General features: G+C 34.8%; 1 protein-coding gene across 2 annotated transcripts in view; it reads left to right on the forward strand.

The window, feature by feature from the left end:
• The window catches only part of LOC107696968 (neurotrophin-7), a 27653-nt gene extending 8708 nt beyond the window's left edge, over window positions 1-18945 (forward strand). Inside the window, exons 2-3 of one of the 2 annotated variants that reach the window (XM_016497548.1) lie at window positions 16675-16788; window positions 18005-18945. In XM_016497548.1, the coding sequence (XP_016353034.1) occupies window positions 18019-18699 (681 nt within the window). In that variant the 5' untranslated portion in view covers window positions 16675-16788; window positions 18005-18018 and the 3' untranslated portion in view covers window positions 18700-18945. The remainder of the gene's footprint in view (window positions 1-16674; window positions 16789-18004) is intronic. The other variant, XM_016497547.1, reaches the window with a different exon arrangement.
• Window positions 18946-19148: the final 203 nt, after the last annotated feature.

Consider the following 19148-nt stretch of genomic DNA (forward strand, 5'->3'; position numbering starts at 1 on the left):
TTGCTGAAATCATTTAAATCTCAAAGGAATACATTACTGAGAAGTGAAAGGTCAATCATCATGTACTCACCCTTGCGTTCTTCGAAACCCACACAATTTTCTAATTCCTCTTCAAGTTGGAATGGAAGCTGTCAAGCTCTAAAAAGAACAAAAGATCACCATAAATTATGATGTGTGTGTGTGTGTGTGTGTGTGTGTGTGTATGTGTGTGTGTAATTTATATTTATATTAAGTGTATATTATACTGCTTTCAGTGAATCACTGCATAGCTGATCGCTCATTTCGAGTGTCAATATAACTGACTTTTCCAATCAACATAAGAATGCAATTATCTTTGACAACTCAGTCGAACATCTAATCACATTTGTATGTGTGTATAAAGATAAGAATTAGCCAGGAAGGAATTAGCACATCTGTCGCACATCACTTTATCTCATATTTGTTGGGGTACGTATGAACAGCTGGGTTCAGCCCTTGTGATTAAGAAATGTGCTTCATTGTATTGATACTTCAATTCTTAAAATAATAAAAAAAAACTGTATTTGCAGATAGTATTATATTATTGAAATTTAAGGCCTGTACTTGAAGAGAGTTTGCTTTTTTAACTGTTTCTTAACACACTTAGGTACAATACACTAGGTTTTAAAATGCGCACTTTGTAATAATGTCAAAATAAAAAGTACATTTTAAATCACTGTTTTAATAATATTTTGTCATGCTTTAAAGTACACTTATTTTGATGTGTTTACTAACATACTTAAGCACATGTAAAGTACTGTTACATTTAAAGATAATATATTTTAAATGTACTAAATTGCAAATTTACCATTACAAATGTGCAATTACAAATATATTTAATGATACAACATACAAATTTTAATATAAATGACATTAAAATATATATTTAGTTTACCAAGAATGCTTGTCAGTACATTCAGCAGTACACTTTAACCATATTTCAAATACTATAGAAGTAATTATGACATTACATGTGCTTTAGTCAACTATTTGCATTTATTATAAAATTATAAATGTTCATTCAATTGCAATTAACATACAATTAAGTGTGGGGGAAAAATATTTTTTTTGCGCTTGTATATTCTTTTAAAGCCTTTTTTCTTTTACTGTAAGTAAATTATTTTAAAGCATTTTTTTACGTAACACCTTTTTTAATGCCAAAGTGTACTTCTTTTTCACAGAGTAGATCATCATGCAGGGCCATTTTTTTGTTCAAAAGCGTCATATCTGTCTATCCACCAACATAAAGAGGATATGCAGTATTTTCACTATGAGTAGCAAAGGGTTGTAAAGGTGCAAAAGAAACTATTGCAGTGTAGTAGTTTGACACCTTTCACTTTCAAGTAACTTTTTAAAACTGTTCTTTGACCACGAATCTTTCTGTCAGCCGTCTGGTAGAAGGCTATGCATGAAGCCATATATATTTCCTGGCTGTCAGCTATGGTAAATTATGTTAAGATGAGTGCAGACAGCCGAAGGTCAAGTTTAAAGCAACTGTTTTGAACAGGAACGGCCACAATGAAAGATGTTAAACCCATTGAGACTAAGTCAAGAGGAACGAGTACAGCTCTCCTCCCAACAGCGTAACGACAAGAATTCATGCTTGGCAAGCCCATCTCTAATTCCATAGTGTAGCATAGCATTGACTAAAACATAGCCATGTGTCATGCAGAAATTGTTGAATGTCAAGGCTGTAAAACTCCAATGTTATGGAAAAGACGTTAGACAGACGTTCAAGGTTTTCCCACCAACAAACATTGAGGACTTGAAAAAACAGTGGAACAATTATGAACGTCGAACAGTGAAAAAAAAAAGATTCCTGGTCAGCTTTATGTCTCTCAAGGCCTGACTGGCAATGACAGTTTGGGAGAGTTCATTAGGAGAACTTTAAACACCGTCACACTTCTGAAATTCGCAGGCCATTGAGACGTTATGAGCCACATGGGACAGGAGAGACAAACAAATACGTTCCCAAAGAACACGATCCAGAAATCTCTAGCTATAGTAGGCTGAAGGTTTAGGACATTTTCTGTAACAAACTTGGCAGCTCAGTGGAGTGAACTCACAGTTGCACATGGTTTTGCACCTGCATCTTATTGACTAACCACCTGAAATCCAGTTTAACCAGGCACTAAAAGCAATGACACAGTGCTGCGTCATTATCAATGGCCATTGCTAGTCTGCTGCATCCTAGACAGTGCAAATATATGACGTTATCAACAGGTGTAATTCATTTTTACTGAATTCCTCCAATGTATGTGTATTTAAGCCCTGGTGTAGATCCATTAATACCAAACTTTTGTTGTTTTGTGAGCTGAGTTCTCACTAAAGCAAGTACTGCTAATTCAGAAGTGGCATTAAAGCACCATAAAATCATGCTTGAAACTAAATATCATGGCTCATTTGAGAATGAAGCTGAAGCGCAAGTCGGATTGAATGTCTTGTACCGAGTGAAAAGATAGTTAGCAATCAGCCACCATTTGAATAATCTTTTAAATCGTGCTGCATTAGCTCATCTTCTTTGCATAATTGCACTCAATGTGATATTCATTGAGTTGTCAATGAAAAATGATTCCTACTTCCTCATGCCACCGTACAATCTCAACCTCACTCAGACTTCAGTTAGCAACATATCACCCTCTTAACGAGACATGCCAAAATCTCCTGAAACAAATTGATAAAAACATTCGCCTTGGGCTTAAAATGTCTGTCATTATGAGTTTAATTCAGCCGCTACTGTTCACCCTTTGCTAATTACAGCGTCCTCTCAGAGCTTCGGTGAATAAGGATTGTCAGGTTTGTTAATTTAGAGGACTTGCTGCTCTAGTAGAATTTTCTTTCCTTAAAAGGAAAAGTTATTTTTATACGCACTAGCTAACAATGCTAAATGTTTAGCTTAGGCACCAGTGACTACATTTCTTCTTGAAATGAGATCTGTGGTAGACACAGTGTGGGAAATGGAGTAGCTTTGCAAACCATAACATTTATTTAGAAAACCATGTAATTTAATTTGACTGATAGGAATTAGCAGTTTGTCTACAAATTGGCAAATGGTTAAAAAAAGTTATTTTTTATCCACTAGCTAACAATATTAAAGAACCAGTCACTGCATTTCCAATTAATTGCTCTTCAGAACTCTGGAATAAGCACAATAAAAGTATGCTGTACTTTTTAACCTATGGAATGCTTCCCTTATTTGCTGGATCTGTCCACTGCTTTTGACATGTTTAAACTACAGGTCCTCCTGTCAAACCTACTGGCAAAGGGCATCTCAGGAACTGCACTCCAGTAGTTTGAGTCTTATCTCTGAGACAGGTCCTTCAAGGTACCTTGGAGGGGTGAGGTGTCCAAGTCACAACATCTAGCTATTGGGGTGCCTCAGGGCTCAGTTCTTGGACCACTTCTCTTTTCTGTCTACATGGCATCACTAGGTTCTGTCATTCAGAAACATGGCTTTTCATATCACTGCTAAGCTGATGACACTCTACCTTTGATTCCGTCCTGAAAAAAGCCTTACAACGTGTACTGCATTAGAATAACCGAGACTTGTCACAGCATTTACATATTATTGCTCTTTTGTTGTTGGTTTTGATTGCTTCTATTGTCCTCATTTGTAAGTCACTTTGAATAAACTAAAACCGGAAAGGTTTTTCCTTCGCGTTAAAATGTTAAAATGAACCCCGTTTACACAGATCTTCGAAAGCAACTAAAGTTGCTGTATGATTCATGCCAGGCCAGTAGTTGACCATTCCGCTTTGTAAAGAAACACTATGCATCTGTGCACACACCTATAGACTGAACAGGTGATATGCTGTGTATGACGTCACCGTTTTCACAAATTCACATTTTCGTAGATATGAGTTTCAAAAACTTGCACTTTGAAACCCATTTTCAAAAGTCCAAAACACCATTGTTGTGTAAATGAACATCCATTTTTATTTAAGAACAATGTCAGTAAACACCTCCTCAGTTAGCAGTTTTCTCCACATCCTTATTTCTCAGAGATGCTGCAGTAACAAACATGTATGCAACAACTAATTCATTGTTTTTATTTGATTTGATTCATTGCTCCATCTTGCATCATACTTCAAAAATGTATGCACATGCATACTTTTAAAAAACAGCGCTGATTGTCAACACTAAAATGTATAGACTAAAATGTATATACACTTAATGTAATGAAAGATATAGAGTGTTTTCATAAAAAAATACATTTAATTTGTATTTACATATACATTTAAATTTATAATCTGAAAATATTAACATAGATATTGAACTGTAACATTACCAATGCAAAATTAATTTATGCAAAAAAAAAAAAAAGAAGAAAAAAAAAGAAATATATAGAACGAATTGCATGTTAGCATGTTTATTGTGTCCAAAAGCATGATCTATTTAAGTCCACATCATACTAACCACAGATTGGGAACTGTATTTCAACCACACAAGTTTGCTGTTAGCAAATGCTAATTTTCAGGAAATGCAGAATCGTTGAACTATTGTAGCAATAACAGAATTTGCGACCATAGCTGGGTAACGATACTTTTGGCAAAATCTCAGGTCGGGATTCTCAAACAAACAGACCACAGTGTTTACACTTTTTAGGTAGTCAGCTTACCAATGGCTTATTTAAATATGTCTCTGTATATTAAGTTTAGGATATTAGAACATACTTTGGCACTGAACAAAATTGCACACATCACCTTTGAGTAATGCTTCAGCATTCAGTAAGCAGCTCCAGTGAGGAAATTTGGCTTATTCAAGGATTCATTTGTGCATTAGCTACTTCAGTGTTATTTTATGAATTACTTATGTACGCGCTTACGTATGTACACTTACGTGTCATTTTCTTCACTAAATGTTATTCCCTAGCAACCAGTAGTAATCAGTAACACGTAGCTCACAAAAATCAGAAACTCTTTAAATTTCTCAAAAAGCAATGGGCCGATTTGGCTGCAGCACAGTGTGAAAACAAATGAACTAATCTTCCCATAATTTAGTGTTGGCACCAAACACAAGGCTCAAAGCCATATCAAATCAACTGTTCAGAGTGGGAGTTGTGCATTGCAACAGTGCTGATGTTTTAGATTTAATCAAGAAACAGTTATATAATTCTAAAAGCAGCGCTGAATTCTAACCAAGACTTAGGGGACACAAATGGTGTACAATGCTCACTTACAGGCCTTGTCCACTCGCCTCCATCTGTTTAAAATGTTTGGAGGAAAGGCTCTAAATGATCTTAGCTGTCAGCCTATCCAGGAAGTCTTCAGGTTTGTTTGGGAAACATTTGGCTGTCCTGTGAGCTATTGGAGAGCTCACCTCAAGTGATTTCTCATGCCTGTGAGCTCTGACAAAGACAACAGCCTGTACAAGCATCACATCATGTGACAGAGCCAAAGAATGTGCCGCATACAAAAACAGCCAATGTCACCTTAAAAATTAGCAGAAATTGACAAAATTCACTTTGATTCCATGTTTTCCTGGTAACACTTTACAATAAGGTTCCATTAGTTAATGTTAGTTAATGTATTAACTAACATGAACAAACAATGAAAAATACATTTATTACGGTATTTATTAATCTTTGTTAATGTTAGTTAATGAAAATACAGTTGTTCATAATTAGTTCATGTTAATTCACAGCGCATTAACTAATGTTAACAAGCACAACTTTTGATTTTAATAATGCAGTAGTAAATGTTGAAATTAACATTAACTAAGATTAATAAATGCTGTAGAAGTATTGTTCATGTTTAGTTCATGTTAACTAAAGTAGTTAACTAATGTTAACTAATGAACCATATTGTAAAGTGTTACCGTTTTCTTTTATTGTATCTTAATAATTTATATAATTTCCAGTTAAAAAAAAATAAATAAAAAGTTCGTAATTTTTGTCAGCTAAGGCATCTGGACACATTTGCAGGTAATAGTTTTCAGCCGATGAGAATTTTTGAGCAGAATGATTTTTAGCACAATGCTCTCACATCCTAAACAAATTTCACACTACTTCCTTTCCACTGTTGCACTGTCTATAAAACAGCAGCTGTGTTTAAAATACAATTTCACAGCTGTCGCAATGGTGGCTTTGTCTTTTGCCAAATTTACGATGTACAGACATCCATGTGTGTATACGTACTGTATGTATATGTGGCCATATGTGTTTGTGCAACTCATTAGTAACATAATAATGTTGGTATTCCATCTGGAGGCTCTAATGTTATTCTTCAACTGTTCAACAGAAATAAATACAATCACTCCTCAAGTTCAGTGCGGCTTTCAGACACATTTCTCCTGAGTTCTGTGTGCGGAAGTCTCATTTTCATGCATATTCCCCAAAGATAACCGTGAAAGATTTGCTTTATGCAATGTGTGATGGTTGCCTCAGATCATGGTGCAGACACAGGTCAGGGCAACGCTTCTGTGGTATTTACATGTTTCCACAGATGCGTTTTTTTTTTTAGATAGATAGATAGATAGATAGATAGATAGATAGATAGATAGATAGATAGATAGATAGATAGATAGATAATAGATAGATAGATAGATAGATAGATAGATAGAGTATAAAATAAATAAATTATTTAATGCAGTGCAATAACAGTTCACACATTAAATTTATTAAATATTCATTATTTATTTTATGTTGTTATTTTTCTGTGGAACACAAAAGGGAGACATTTTGAACAAGAACAGCTTATCTCGATATAACAACAGTCCGCAATGGGCACATTTGTCAATTAAATCAAATTAAATTACATTAAATTACATTAAACGATAGATAGATAGATAGATAGATAGATAGATAGATAGATAATACAGTTTTATACATGTCTAGCTTGCCAAACACTGTCACTATGAAGCATCATTCTAGAAAAGAGAATATTCCTTTCAAATTCCTTTTTGTTCACTGTGGAAGAAATAACAGTATAGAATGATTTAGAATCACATGAGTAAAAATGATACTAAACATAATCTAACTACTGGGGTGCATCAGGGTTCAGTTCTTGGACATCTTCTCTTCTCTGTCTAAATGGCATCACTAGGTTCTGTCATTCAGAAACATGGCTTTTCATATCACTGCTATGCTGATGACACTCAAATCTACCTCTCATTCCATCCTGATGATCCGACGATCTCGCATAAAATTAAAGGCAGTAATGTTTGCCTGCAAAACCACCACTGGCTCTGCACCCCTTTACCTAAATTCATTACTTCAGACTTATGTGCCCTCTAGAAGCTTGCATTCTGCAAGTGAACGGTGCATTATTGTGCCATCCCAAAGAGGCACAAAATCACTTTCACAGACATTTACATTAAATGTTCCCTCCTGGTGGAATGACCTGCCCAACTCAGTCCGAGCAGCTGAGTCCTTAGCCATCTTCAAGAATCGGCTAAAAACACATCTCTTCCATCTTTACTTGACCCTCAAACTCTAGCACTCCCTATTCTAATTCTATTCTTAAAAAGAAAACTAGCCCCTTTTACACTTGCACTCTATTCATTTACTAACTGCTTGTTTTCTTTAAAAAACAACAACTAACTCTAGCTTCTCTTTTTGTATTCTATCTATTTATTTTCTTTTATTTATTATACAATTAACAAAAAGCAAAAAGGCCTCTAACACTAGCTTGCTCTATTCTTTTTCTATTCTATCTGTTTTATTTTTATTTATTTTATCATTTTAAAAAACCTTGCTATGTGTATTGCGTTAGGCTAACTGAAACTTGTTATAGCACTTGCATATCATTGCTCTTTTGTTGATTTTGATTGTTTTCATTGTCCTCAGTTGTAAGTCGCTTTAGATAAAAGCGTCTGCTAAATGACTAAATGTAAATTTAAATGTAAAACTATTCCTTATATTCCTATGTTATTACTATATTAAATTACTATAAAAATATTTGTTCCCAACCTGCTGTAAAATATAAACAACAGGCATATGAACAACTTTAATTAAATTTTAATTGTGCTTTTAGGAAGTTTTGAAGCTTTGTTCTCTCTTTTTATTTCTCTTTCCACAAAAGAAAGAAAGTAATAACATGAATGTGTTTAAATAATGACAGAATTTTGAAAACTGTGCTGAGTCCAAAACAGCTGTGCAATGCTGTTACAATCGTTACAAAAGACTGATAGGGTTAAATATCAAAACAGAAATCAGATCAATTTGCATTCACACAGATTACCATAGTTTAGGCAGTGGTGTAATGTAATTAAGTAATAATACTTCGTTACAGTACTTAAGTATTTTTTGGGAGTATCTGTACTTTACTTGAGTTTTTATACTTCAGCCAACTTTTACTTTTACTCCACTACATTTCCTAATTAAAATGTATACTTTTACTCCGATACATTTCCCCGAAGCATATTCGTTACTTACTACAAAATAGTCAGAAGTCAGAAGAACACGGACTGCAGGAAAGTAGGTTTGACGAATCAGTGGTCTGCCGTTTGCAAGTTAGACTCCTAAAAACACATTTGCTCAGGTGCAAAAAAGTGTGCGGCTGCGCGCACAACCACGGATAATTCATTTTCCACTCAAGTCGAGTCTGGGGTGTACGATACAGCATCGTCTGCGATAATATGGTAAGTGTACTCGTAATGATGTGCGATCTGACATTATCAAGTATATCACAGAGAGTGCACGCACGTGATTTATTAATCTATTAAAACTCAAAATTCAAGGCATTCTAAATTGTAGACGGCATAAATGCTTCTGTATACTTTTCTATGTTTATATAATTTAATATAGTTAACTTAATCTATATCACACAAAGAGTAGCCTACCGTTTTTCTGCAAATTTTTCTTGTTTTAAATCATTTCAAATATCAGTATTCAACGTTTTATGTTAAAAACAAAACATTATTTATCCATCTGTAACTGCAGGTTAAATGCATCCATGTCCCCTTTAAGATACTGTGTAAATACATCTAAATGCTATTTCATATGCAGATTCCAGAAATGTTTTCTTACGTTGGACTGAAAGACACTAAGTACCAGATGAAGTGCTTCTTATTTTTATCCAAAAATATAAAATGGAAGAAAGAGTTAAAACTGAACACAATCGTGCTACTCAAGCCGTATATAAACTTTTTTTATATATATTTATTTGCTTCTTTTCCATTTTGTATTTACTTGTACTTTTACTTTCAATACTTAAGTATGTTTAAGATTTAAAAAATACTTTTCGTACTGAAGTACAATAAATATCACATACTTTAAGATTTTAACTCAAGTAATATTCTAAACGGTGACTTCAACTTCTACCAAAGTCATTTTCTGGTAAGATATCTGTACTTTTACTTGAGTATGGCTTTCAGGTACTTTATACACCACTGAGTTTAGGAGTATTCCAGCTTAAATGCATTTATTGTGTGTGTGATACTGCATATGCATTGCAAAATACATATTGCTGTTGCTACACACACACACACACACACACACACTACTAGACCACATGCATTTGCAGCATTTAGTTAGGAGACAAACAGTGTTCTGTGCCAACAGGAGCTCTGAAATGTAATTTGCTATTTGAATAACTCTGTGAAGTCTGTCGGACAAATGCTCGGCTATTTCTCATTCTCATTCTCTCCATTTCTCTTTGTCTCCCCCTCTCTTCTTTTGTCATTTGTTGATAAAAACAGGCCATCTGTCTTTAGCACTACTTCATTATCTGTGAAGTGTTGTCAGCACCTCAGAAGAGCTGTGCGCTTTCACAAAATACAATGTTGACACTCACAACCAAATCTTTTAACAGGTCGCTAAACCTACTGACATGCATTCAGTAAGAAAGAAAAAAGAAATGTGTCTGATCTACCCTTGATGCTATGTTACATAATTTATGTCAAGGAACACAAGTGCAAATAGTGTAGAATGTGATTTTGTAATTTACAAATTCATCTTCAATCATTACGTTGTCTCCTTTTTAGTTTTTATATTAATATAGCTATACAGTCCAAAATACTACAGAAGCCTAAAAAACTGGGGGTGGGGGGCAATGTAATTATGATAGAATTTTGGCGTCTTGCAATATTTTATTTATTATTATTTTTTTGTTTATACCTACAAATTTATATTTCCATTTAAAAAAGTCTTAAGTCAGTTATCTGAATTGTGAGATAAAAGGCACAATTACCTTTCTTATTTTTTTTTATCCCGTGGCATAAACAAGCTTCCACAGTATACTAAGCATGCATGCTTTTTTTTATTTTTATTGAACAGTAGGCGAAATAGGACACATTACGTAATGTTACACTTTTCAAACAGTATATTTTTGTCACAAACCCTTACTACATACATTTTACAGTACCCACTGCAGTATACTCTGTTGTATACTGTACATTTTGGTAAGTGTACTAAGTCATCCAGATATTGTATGCATAGAGAAAAAACACATACTGTACAGTTTTTAAATGTATGAAACTGAACCTATACTGTAAAAATAAAAAAGACATGTCAAAGTTGTAAATAACACATATTATTAAAGTTTTACAATAAAATGCTCTTTCTTTTCCATTTTGCATTTACTTGTACTTTTACTTTCAATACTTAAGTATGTTTAAGATTAAAAAAATACTACTAAAATTTCACATTTCAATTCAATGTCTTATTTGAGTTTCTTAGTAATTATTTTTGTGAAATTTACTAGCAATTTCTCAGTTTAAGACAATGAGTTTACTATTTTACGCTAATGTTGAAATGCAAATACAAACAGAGGGTATGCAAAACAGGGGTAAACTACTATATCAGTCTTTCTTCAAAATGTCCATTTTAATTCAATGCGTTACTCGACCTTCTGAGTGAAAATTCTTTGTACGTCTTGTTTTTTTTAAGTGTACTTGCATACTACTTTTGCCATAACACAGTACCATACTATGTAGCTTACATAGCAGAAAATGTATCGTCTGACATGAACACATTTCAATTGTTCTACGGCATTTTACATACAAACAGATATAACAAAGTGTTGCTAAAATAAACAGACATTACTGTGAGAACTATGATGTCAAAATACTTAAACGTTAATTAGCACAAAGTTTACGCTCGTAAAAAAGAATGACTTGAACAGTGTCTGCTTCAGCATTGCTGGTCATTAATGGAGATGAATCGCTCAAAACAGATTTAAGAGCCTTGTTTTATGAGGCTCATTTGTGGCTTTCCCTAAGTCATTAAGCATGAATTAAAGCTCATATGAAAACACGCCGTTATTGTAGTTAAATGGGAGGGACGGATTTCAGGAATTCCTGTTAAAGGTATGGAAAGTGGATATTTTAACAACTTTAACTGGTCAGCACTTCTTTTGAGTGTTTTAATTAGCTGTTTTTAGCCGATATTGATGCGATCATTTTTTTTTTAAATGCAAATAATCAGAGAAGTAGCTTGGTGAAATATGAGCTCATGCATAATAATTAGGAAAGTGTTTTGGCGGGAAAATATTTTTAGACATGTGCTTGGATTTTGAGTGACTTTTTATGTTTATTCGCAGTGAAAGCAAAGTAAATATCTGCTTTTACATGTGCAGATCAACTTTCCCTCCTTTTTTCCCTCTACAGGAAGGTAGGCCATGATGTCTTGTGTTATTTTTACCATTCAGATAAACAGAATGGATAACAACCACAAACCTCAAACCACTGTAATCTCTCAGAAACCCCTCCTGTCATCACCAATTCCTGCCAGAGACTGTTTCAGGTACCAGCCTGTATCTGCACTCATGTGATGAATGTTAGACGTTAGGAAAGTCTGTGAGTGAAGAAAAAGTACACTGAGAGCGGCGCAGGATGGAGGTCTTCAGTAAACCCTTTTGACCCTCGGTGGCTGCGCTGCGCGGTGTGTTTATAAAGGTTTCGCCAAAGGGAGTTCAGAGCTAATTTATGTAGTATTCAAAAACAAAGTGTACTCAGCGCCGCAGGACTAGAGAGCTAGTGGCTGTGTATCAGTTTGATGAGTGTGTGTTTATACATGGCGCACATGTGCTGGTGTGGAGCGCCGTGGCCCTTCATGGAGAACTTTACTAGAGAGCAGCAGCTCCATAGCTTTCCAAATAAGAATCAAAACATTTTATAATCAGGTTACTTAAAGTGTGTTGGGGTCAAAAATTTAGGTCAGAGTCCAAATGTTTCATAAAGGTTATGAGAGAACTTGGTTAATATTTGCAATGCTTTTAAAGCAGTTTTAGTTTCAAACCAAGTTAAGCTATATGTAAAACTGCAACATGGACCAATCTTTGGAGTATTTAAAAGCAGAAATGTGAAGCTTGTAATTGAATAATTAAATTTGTTTTAAACTGTGTATCAGTTGAGCCATAAAACCGTTCTTGTCATTTTTATGGGGTGTTAATACACATATTTTACACGTGTGTGTGTGTGTGTGTGTGTGTGTGTGTGTGTGTGTGTGTGTGTGTGTGCACTCACGTAAAATTTTGTTGCACCCTCAGATTCCAGATTTTCAGATTTTCCATTGATTTATTCAGCTTTCAGAGAATGTATAAATCTCAATTTCGAAAAGTTTACCCTTATTGGTTTTGGACTGGTTTTGTGGTCCAGGGTCATATATTTTATTTGTAACATTTATAACTGGTTTCATTAACTAGAATTAAAAGAAAATAATATACTAAACTAAATGTAATGTTTTCAGTACTTAACTGCATGTTATTTACAATTAAATTAAAGTGTTATAGTTTAAAGTTATGTTGAATGCAATTAGCTGAACTTAAGAGTGCTTTTTGACTTACTGTACTTAAGTAGGATTTAAGTACATCTTTACATGTAATTTCATAATTGCTTATGTTGTCTTTGAAATATAGTTAAAATGTATTAAATATGCAATAAGTATACTTTAATGTAATTTCTTTTGTATGAATTGTGTTTTTTAAATATATTTGTAATGACACATTTTTAATGACGCCGAAATTGAGTACTTTTAAAATATATTAAATGTATTAGCATATAACACTACAGTTAAAATGATAATCAAGTACTTCAAATGTGCTTTAGTATGTTAGTCAAAAAATCCAAATAAGTGTACTTCTTTTAAAAAGTCCAAAGATTATTAAAACATAATGATTTACATATATTTTAAGTAAAACTTTTGACATTACAAAGTGCACTTTTTTGAAAGTGTGTTAAGAAACAGACTTGAAAGTGAACTCTCTTTAAGTGCACTTAAGTGGTCCTTTTATTTCATTAATAGTACATTATTTGCAAGTGCAGCTTTTTAAAAAAATATACGTTTAAGATTTGATGAACACAACAAGTGCACATTCAGTACAATTATATACACTTCTTTTTCACTTCTAGTGTAAGTGCCTCACTATAACCCAGATTTTTGCCTTTTTTTTTTTTTTAAGGATAGACCAGTGGAAATGAGTTTTGTGGTAATCAGCATTATGCCACAAATGCTGCTGGTTGAGCTTCACTTTTAATGAACCTGGAATATTCCTTACCAGGTGTGATTTAAAACCTCGTAATGAATTCTCAAACACAAAGAGCAGCCAACACAAGGTGTTTGCAACACTGACAATCAAGATTTTCAATATTAATATTATTGTTAATTTTATTGCAACACTGCAAAAAAATGCTGGCGTTCATACGCAGTGTAGTCATGTAAGTGAAAGCACAGTGTTAGGTTAGGTTAGGTTAGGTTAGGTTAGGTTAGGTGGCATCTGGGCAGTATCATGCGTGTGAGAGCGGCCCCAGACGCAAACACCGGGTGTGGCCTCAGTTTGACAGCCGATCCTCAGCTGCAAAACATATACAGCCAAACATATACACAGCAAGAGAGCCAGTATATGCTTATGCTGCATGGCTTTATTGTTTTTAAGCTCTGGTTCCGTCCTGATTGTTTGCTTGAGAGTTTAGTCTATGTCTTGCTGTCTTGTGCAGAGCTGCAGTGACAATGAAGGCCTGTTTTTACTCCCAGATGTGTGGAGGAAATGTTAGTGCAGGTTTGCCCTCTAGTGGTGAATGGGAATAAAGCACGTTTTCTATCTGTGGTTTTCTATCTGTGATATATTTAGAAATTAAAAAAAAAAAGTATGCTGAAAGAAGATTTATCATAACACACAATCAGAAAAGTGTCTACCTTAATGTTTCAAATAACTTTTGGAATAATGTTCAAATATGAGTGAAATAATGCTCCATCATCATTCAGCGTAACAGATACATATATTTATGAAGAAAAAAAAAATGAAACAACTTACTGACCTGTACTTATTAAAATATATAAAAGCATACATTATCATACTTAATTGTATTATATTGTAATTGATTAAAAAACTTGCTGACAAATGGGTAAAACCTAGTGGTTTGAAGGATAGTGGCCAAGACTGGTAGATATAAAATGACAATAAAGTTTTTGGGGCTGCACTGTGATCCTTAAATAGTCTTGTAATGTCATCTAACGATTCTTGTTTTAAATATGTCTAACAAGATTTTTGATATAGAACCCCTTTTTGTCTTTGACCCAAACCGCCTTTGACCTTTTTTTTTTCTTCTTTTTATTCTGGGAGAAATGCATAGAATGCATGGAAAATGTGCATTATTCATCAAAGAATCATGAGAAAATTGTCCACAAATTATGCTTATGTTTCCACAAAAGTATGAAGACTGAAGACTGGAAAATTCAGCTTTGATCACAGCTGTTAATAACATTTCAAAATATATTCAGATATTCAAAACATTTCATTTTAAACTGTGAAAATATTTCACAATATTACTGTTTTTAATGTATTTTTTATCAATTTGAGATTTTATGGTGAGCATAAGAAAAGTCTTAATGTAAATAATAATAAATATATATATATTATAAAACATCTACATATGCATGTGTATATACATTTTGTGTATTATATTATAATATATTATATGTAATATTTTTGGAGGATGCTTAGATAAAACAAGCATAATGATTAAGGCCTTTTTTTTTTTTTTTGGCCTGTTTGTGTTTTTTCACACAAGTACACACACAGTCATACAATCACACACAAAGCGTGATCAGCTGAAAGCCACGGCGTACAGATTGCAGACCATCTGCTCACTATTCTCTGAATATCAAAGTTGAGGGCTGCATCTTCAGACCACGCTTAAAACTGCGCAAACTGCATTTCATTTCAAATATCCCACCATCAAACCTTTATGAACGCTACGTAAGAGCAAAGACATTGTGCAATGTATTTTGATCAATATCACTATCGGTGCACAATAAACATTATAAATTTGCAAACAAGGAGACTACGAGACTATGCCAGCACAGACTTGGCATTGCGCCTGTTCACTGCTTTGCCTTATAAATAGAGTGGCAGTGTTTGGAAACAGGCTTGTCTCTCTGTTTCACAGTGTACTGGATTTTACAGTAAACGTGATCATAGGCACTGGGTGAGCAGGATCGTGCTGCGACTGTCTCTAAATAATTATTTCATAAATATTGACTTTAAATCAACCTGTTTACTTGGTTTCTTTAGTCACAATAAATTTTGTACGGATGTTTCTTATTCATGGTGTAAATATGGAAGAGGCTGATGTCTGCAGGGACTAGAACTAAATTGCTTTGGATTGCTTTTGGAAATTGCTTTTGGATGTTTTTGCTTTTAAGCCATGCAGGTAATATTAATCATAATCCAATTTAGTTTACATATCAAAATTAGATGTTATTTATTGTTGGTGATGCAATAATAAGGTCTGTTGCTTACTGAGCTCTCTTTTGAAATGAATTCCTTGTTTATTTCCAACTCTATTAACGCTTCAATATGTGGCATTTTTAATATCAGTTCAGAAAGCTCAGCCTGATGGATGGTTTCTAATGAAACACTTTTAGTTTCTGGTTTAGATGGGGCAGAGGTCTCATTATGAAGTGTCAAATATCACACGTTTAATGGAATTACACTTTAGGTGGTTAAATGTTGCAGGCAGCTGAAGTGACTCAGCACATGGGTAAATAGAGTGTAACCCTGACCTTTCTGTGGTTTCAGAAGTACTTTTTCCATGTATTTTGTCCTTTTAATTCAAAAAAAACATTTAGCTCAGAGGTGATTCACAATATTAAAAACTTTACTGTACAATAAGGCATACAAAAAAGTTAAGCAGCACAAGACTTAGCATTGCAAATGAACTCAAATTACAATAGTATGATTTAAAAATAATTTGTAACCTTGACTATAAATATAAAAACAGTATATTTCAAGTTTATTGCAAAATATCAATATACAAAAATGTCAACATGGAGTCTTGACTTACTTGATTATATTATTAACGATGCTTTGTAGTGTACTGTATGTAGTTCTTCACCAGCATTTTTGCACTTACATTTTAAGACTTAAAAATATTTTATTTACTTATATATTTAAGTAACTAAAATGTCTAGCTTCTACTGAAGCATATATAATTGCTTTTCTTTAAAGGTTTATACTCAACATTACTGTTAAAAAAATATTTCTCTGCAAAGAGTGCATTTCTGATGTGAATACTGAGAGACAAATATGTTTTTCAGACTTTTGTTCTAGACTGTAAACACTTCGGAATATGTATAGTTTACGCGTCATTGACCTTATTTATTTTTATGTATGCAGCTTTGAAGATTCTGCTGAATGCATATACTTGGATGTTGTTGTACCTAAAGAGCCATGGTGTGTGTGTGTGTGTGTGTGTGTGTGTGTGTGTGTTTTACAGAAAGCAGCAGACACACAGGCCAGTCCTGATGGCAGGCGCTTGGGGGTCAGCCTGCACTGGACTCCGGCTCTAGCAGCCCACTGGGCCTTCACTTCAACTCTAAACATTTCACAGGTCAGTGAGCAGAGATATACTCTATACACTCACACACTGTCTGAAATGCATTTTTTAACAAAGAAATTAGTAATATTATTCGGCAACAATGCTTTAAATTGATCAAAAGTGGCAGTATTGACTTTTCAACACCTCATCTCAATTTGTAACTATTTTATGTTTTGGTAAATTGGTGGGTAATTCGAGTTCATTAAATCTCTTTCATACGTTTCTGTACGATCTGCTTACACCCCACTGATGGTCATGTTTTTAGGGGTGGGGTTAGGGGTCAACCTTCATTACAAAAAGTACATTTACACAATGAAAGATGTACTAAAGACAGAAAGGCTTTTCCTTCGCGCTTTTTTTAAAAGTTCTGCATACAGACAACAATGTTGTCAAAGTGATTCTCATTTTCAACGATCAGTGAAATTGACTAAAAGTGCTGTATTATAAATGCCAGGCAAGTAGCACAGACCTGTAGACTAAACACGTAACATGCATGAGCATGGCATCACCGTTTTCACAAATGTGCATTTTCTGTAGCATGCAGATGATGATAGTATAATTTTCAAAAACATTTTCGAAAGCTTGAAACACCCCCTTAAAAATTGTGTTGCGGACACCTATATTCTTACAGAAATTTCTGTTTGAAATAAATGCTGTTCTTTTGAACTTTCTATTAATCAAAGAATCCTGAAATTCAATGTATCATTGTTTCTACAAAAATGTTAATCAGCACAACTGTTTTCAACACTGATAATAATCAGAAATGTTATATTAGAATGATTCTGAAGGATCATGTGACACTGAAGACTGGAGTAATGAAAGGATTGGAGATGCTGAAAATTCAGTTTTGATCACAGAAATAAATTACATTTTAAAATATATTCAAATAGAAAAGCATTGTTTTAAATTGTAATAATATTTCTATATTATTATTATACTATACTTAAAAGAGGCTTAATTTTCTATATCTAATTTTTTTGTATGTTTTTCCCTCTCGATTTTTTGGTTGAAATATGCCCTGGACATGTTTCGACAGCTTTCGTGAAATTCATACAGATGTCAGATTCTTCATGCATAGCTCAGTAATATCTTCCATATGAACAGTTCTTTATTCCTGCTGACATTTTAAACAGCCAGGCCACCTTACTGACAGAAAGCAAACTGTTTCTAAAAACTTGACCAATGCTCATTTCCATGTCGTTGACTATCTTAAATGTCTCTTTGCTAGCAGGACGAGTGCCCATGAGGTCGTTGACACTGGTCCTGCTCAGCGTCCAGGCTGCACTCATCATGGGAGGCCACACCCAGGCGCAGGGGCCAGCCAATCAGCACGCAGCAGCGCATCACTCACCCAGGCCTCACGGCCAATCCAAGCAGGACTCGCACTATGACGACCTAATCCCCAACGTGGACCCCAAACTCTTCAACAAGCGCCGTTACCATTCACCTCGCGTACTGTTTAGCGACGTGGTACCTACGGAAAATGATACGGGGAGCCCCAGGCGCCCACGAGTCCGGCGGAAGGCCAACGACTTCTTGCATCGCGGCGAGTACTCGGTGTGCGACAGCGAAGAGCACTGGGTCGGCAACCTGACCCAAGCCACAGACTTAGCAGGCAATGAAGTCACAGTGCTGCCACATGTTCGCATCAACAACGTCGTGAAGAAGCAGATGTTCTACGAGACCACGTGCCGAGTGTCGAAGCCCGTCGGGGCCCCCAAGCCGGGTCAAGGAGTCAGCGGCGTTAAAGCAGGAACCTCTAGCTGTCGTGGGATCGACAACAAGCACTGGAACTCTTATTGCACCAACGTGCACACCTTCGTGCGGGCGTTAACGTCCTACAAAAACCAGATCGCCTGGAGGTTCATCCGAATCAACGCCGCTTGTGTGTGCGTCCTCAGCCGCAACTCATGGAGGCATTGACTGACATATTGTCTCAGCCAATCCACTGCAGCCACCTGTCATAAGCCCCTCCCACCCGTCAATAATAACAACAGCGGCACTGCCAACATCAGTGATCCGAGACTCCGCCCCTTTTCAGATCTCTCTATGACATCGCAACCCAGTCGCCTCCTACCCTACCTCACTCTGTAAATTATTGGTCGTTTAAGTTATGAGGACTGCATGGCATATTTATATAGTTTATACGGTCAGAATATAAATATAAATATGAATATATATATATATATATATATACTGTATGTGTATGTACAGTATACATAAAGCAAGCTTTTGTTGTGTTGTTGATGCTCTTATTTATTAAACACCTCACTTCAGTATGTCAATTCAAGACTGCTTCTGTTGTAATCTCATTCAATCTCACTCAGTTTAACGTGAAGAGCCAACTTGATCTAATGGGAAAACGTAACTAT

Source organism: Sinocyclocheilus anshuiensis, unplaced genomic scaffold (assembly GCF_001515605.1).
Source record: "Sinocyclocheilus anshuiensis isolate Anshui unplaced genomic scaffold, SAMN03320099.WGS_v1.1 scaffold130, whole genome shotgun sequence".
NCBI classification, from domain to species: Eukaryota; Metazoa; Chordata; class Actinopteri; order Cypriniformes; family Cyprinidae; genus Sinocyclocheilus; species Sinocyclocheilus anshuiensis.